The sequence below is a fragment of the Pteropus alecto genome, unplaced genomic scaffold (assembly GCF_000325575.1).
Source record: "Pteropus alecto unplaced genomic scaffold, ASM32557v1 scaffold110, whole genome shotgun sequence".
Lineage (NCBI taxonomy): Eukaryota > Metazoa > Chordata > Mammalia > Chiroptera > Pteropodidae > Pteropus > Pteropus alecto.
Window position 1 is genome coordinate 10,520,555 of NW_006431920.1, and position 1,717 is coordinate 10,522,271.

At 47.6% G+C, this 1,717-nt stretch overlaps 1 protein-coding gene across 5 annotated transcripts in view; it reads right to left on the bottom strand.

Moving 5' to 3' along the window:
• STK36 (serine/threonine kinase 36) overlaps nt 1–1,717 on the bottom strand; it is a 25,922-nt gene that overhangs the window by 23,842 nt on the left and 363 nt on the right. For 3 of the 5 annotated variants that reach the window (XM_025043289.1, XM_015585432.2, XM_006906714.3), the window contains exons 2-4: nt 1,304–1,478; nt 257–397; nt 46–123 (exon numbers count right to left, since the gene is read on the bottom strand). In XM_025043289.1, the coding sequence (XP_024899057.1) occupies nt 46–123; nt 257–397; nt 1,304–1,387 (303 nt within the window). In that variant the 5' untranslated portion in view covers nt 1,388–1,478. Of the gene's footprint in view, nt 1–45; nt 124–256; nt 398–1,039; nt 1,118–1,303; nt 1,479–1,522; nt 1,683–1,717 lie in introns of those variants that run through there. The other 2 variants (XM_015585434.2, XM_025043290.1) reach the window with 2 other exon arrangements.

Below are 1,717 nucleotides of genomic sequence, written 5' to 3' on the forward strand. Positions count from 1 at the left end.
TGGAGAGAGCCAGGCGTGAGGAGAAGTTTGAGCCAGGAAACATACCTGGTCTTCGGGAAGTTTTCCGTCATCTTCCAGGATCTGAAAGAGCTCTCCCTCAGCATAGTCTGTCACTACTACCACCTGAAGGGAGAAGGTAAAGGCACTGATGGCTCTGTATTTATGCATTCTGAGGTAGGGAAATCCCTGTATTTATGCATTCTGAGGTAGGGAGACCCTTCTTCTTGGGGAGAGATGACCCCAAACCAGAATGCACCTCTTTATCAGTCTCAAAGCTGTCCAGCATATGCACGATGTTGGGATGCCGCAGACCCCGCATGATTTCAATCTCTCGTTGCAGATTTCTCAGCTCCTTCTCTGAGCGTCCCAATTTTGGAATAAACTTCAGGGCCACCACCTGTCAGTGGTTAGATGAAGAGTCAAGGCCTAACCACACCACTGAAACATCAGCATCAGATCTCCAGAACTGAGACTTAAGATTGAGCAACTCTCATCATAACTGTTTGTCTCCCATTCCACTTTCCCCATAGTACCCTGGCCTTGTCCAAGCTTCCCCTCCTCTTGCCCTAGGAGGAAATAGCATCTGCCAAACAGATCCCTTAGCTGGATTCAGGGAGAGGTATTCTGATCTAAGTAAAGAACTGAAGATATAAGGGATTTAGGGGAGATGAAAGGAAGAAAAAAAATGGAGAGAGAATAGAGTTCAGATGGTTTATTTCTTCCTGCAAAGTATGATAGAGATTAATAGTTATAATAATATTTAATTATTGTTTACTAGGTGTCAGGCACTGTACTAAGCCATTCAGTGTGATATCATGTTTCGTCCTCAAGCCCCATCAATCAGATACTGTTCTTATCTTTTCACTCTGCAGATGAGGAAGCTGAAACTGACAGGTTAAGTCAGCAGTCCCCAACCCTTTTGGCACCAGGGACCGGTGCTCCTATGACAGTCTAATGCCCAATGATCTGAGGTGGAGCTGAGGTGTGATGCTAACGCTGGGGAGTGGCTGCAAGTACTGATGAAACTTCACTCACTCACCTGCCGCTCAACAGGTACTGGTCCGCAGCCCCGGGGTTGGGGATCCCTGGGTTAAGTAACTTGTCCCTAGTTCTAAAGCTAGAAAGTGGTAAAGCTAGGATATGAACCCAAGTAATCCAATTTCAGAGCTCATACTCCATAAGTATGAAAGCGTCAGTGCCTTAGGAATACAGGTTGGTATGAATGCTTCCCTTCTAGACCCATTTTCCACTGGAGTTGGGGGTGCGGAATCCCACCCAAGAGATATCCCTCTTTGTTCGCCACCTGAGCGCTGTATTTTCTCCGACCCTTGTACACCCTCCCAAAAGAGCCTTCTCCAATCATCTCCAACACGTGGTACTTTTCCATGACAGAAGTTTCGGGATCCCTCAGAAGGAAGAAGGTAGAGATGGTGGTGAAGAGCTACAGCTCGAGGGGCAGGTCCACACATCTGGGAGGCCTGTGCATCGGGCATGGAAGAAAGGTTAATGTGAGCAACCTTGCCTTTTCCTCTTTTTCGTATTAATCCAGGCCTCAAAATCATGGTAGGGTGGAGTGGATGAAAAAAGGAGATCTTGAAGCAAACAGAGCGCCTCCTGTAGTTCTCCCTCCTTTTCAGTCCCCTCCTGTCCCCCAAATCAACTTCGTGCCCACTCAACCCCATGTCTCCCTCTCCCCTCCCCACAGCCGACACTCTTT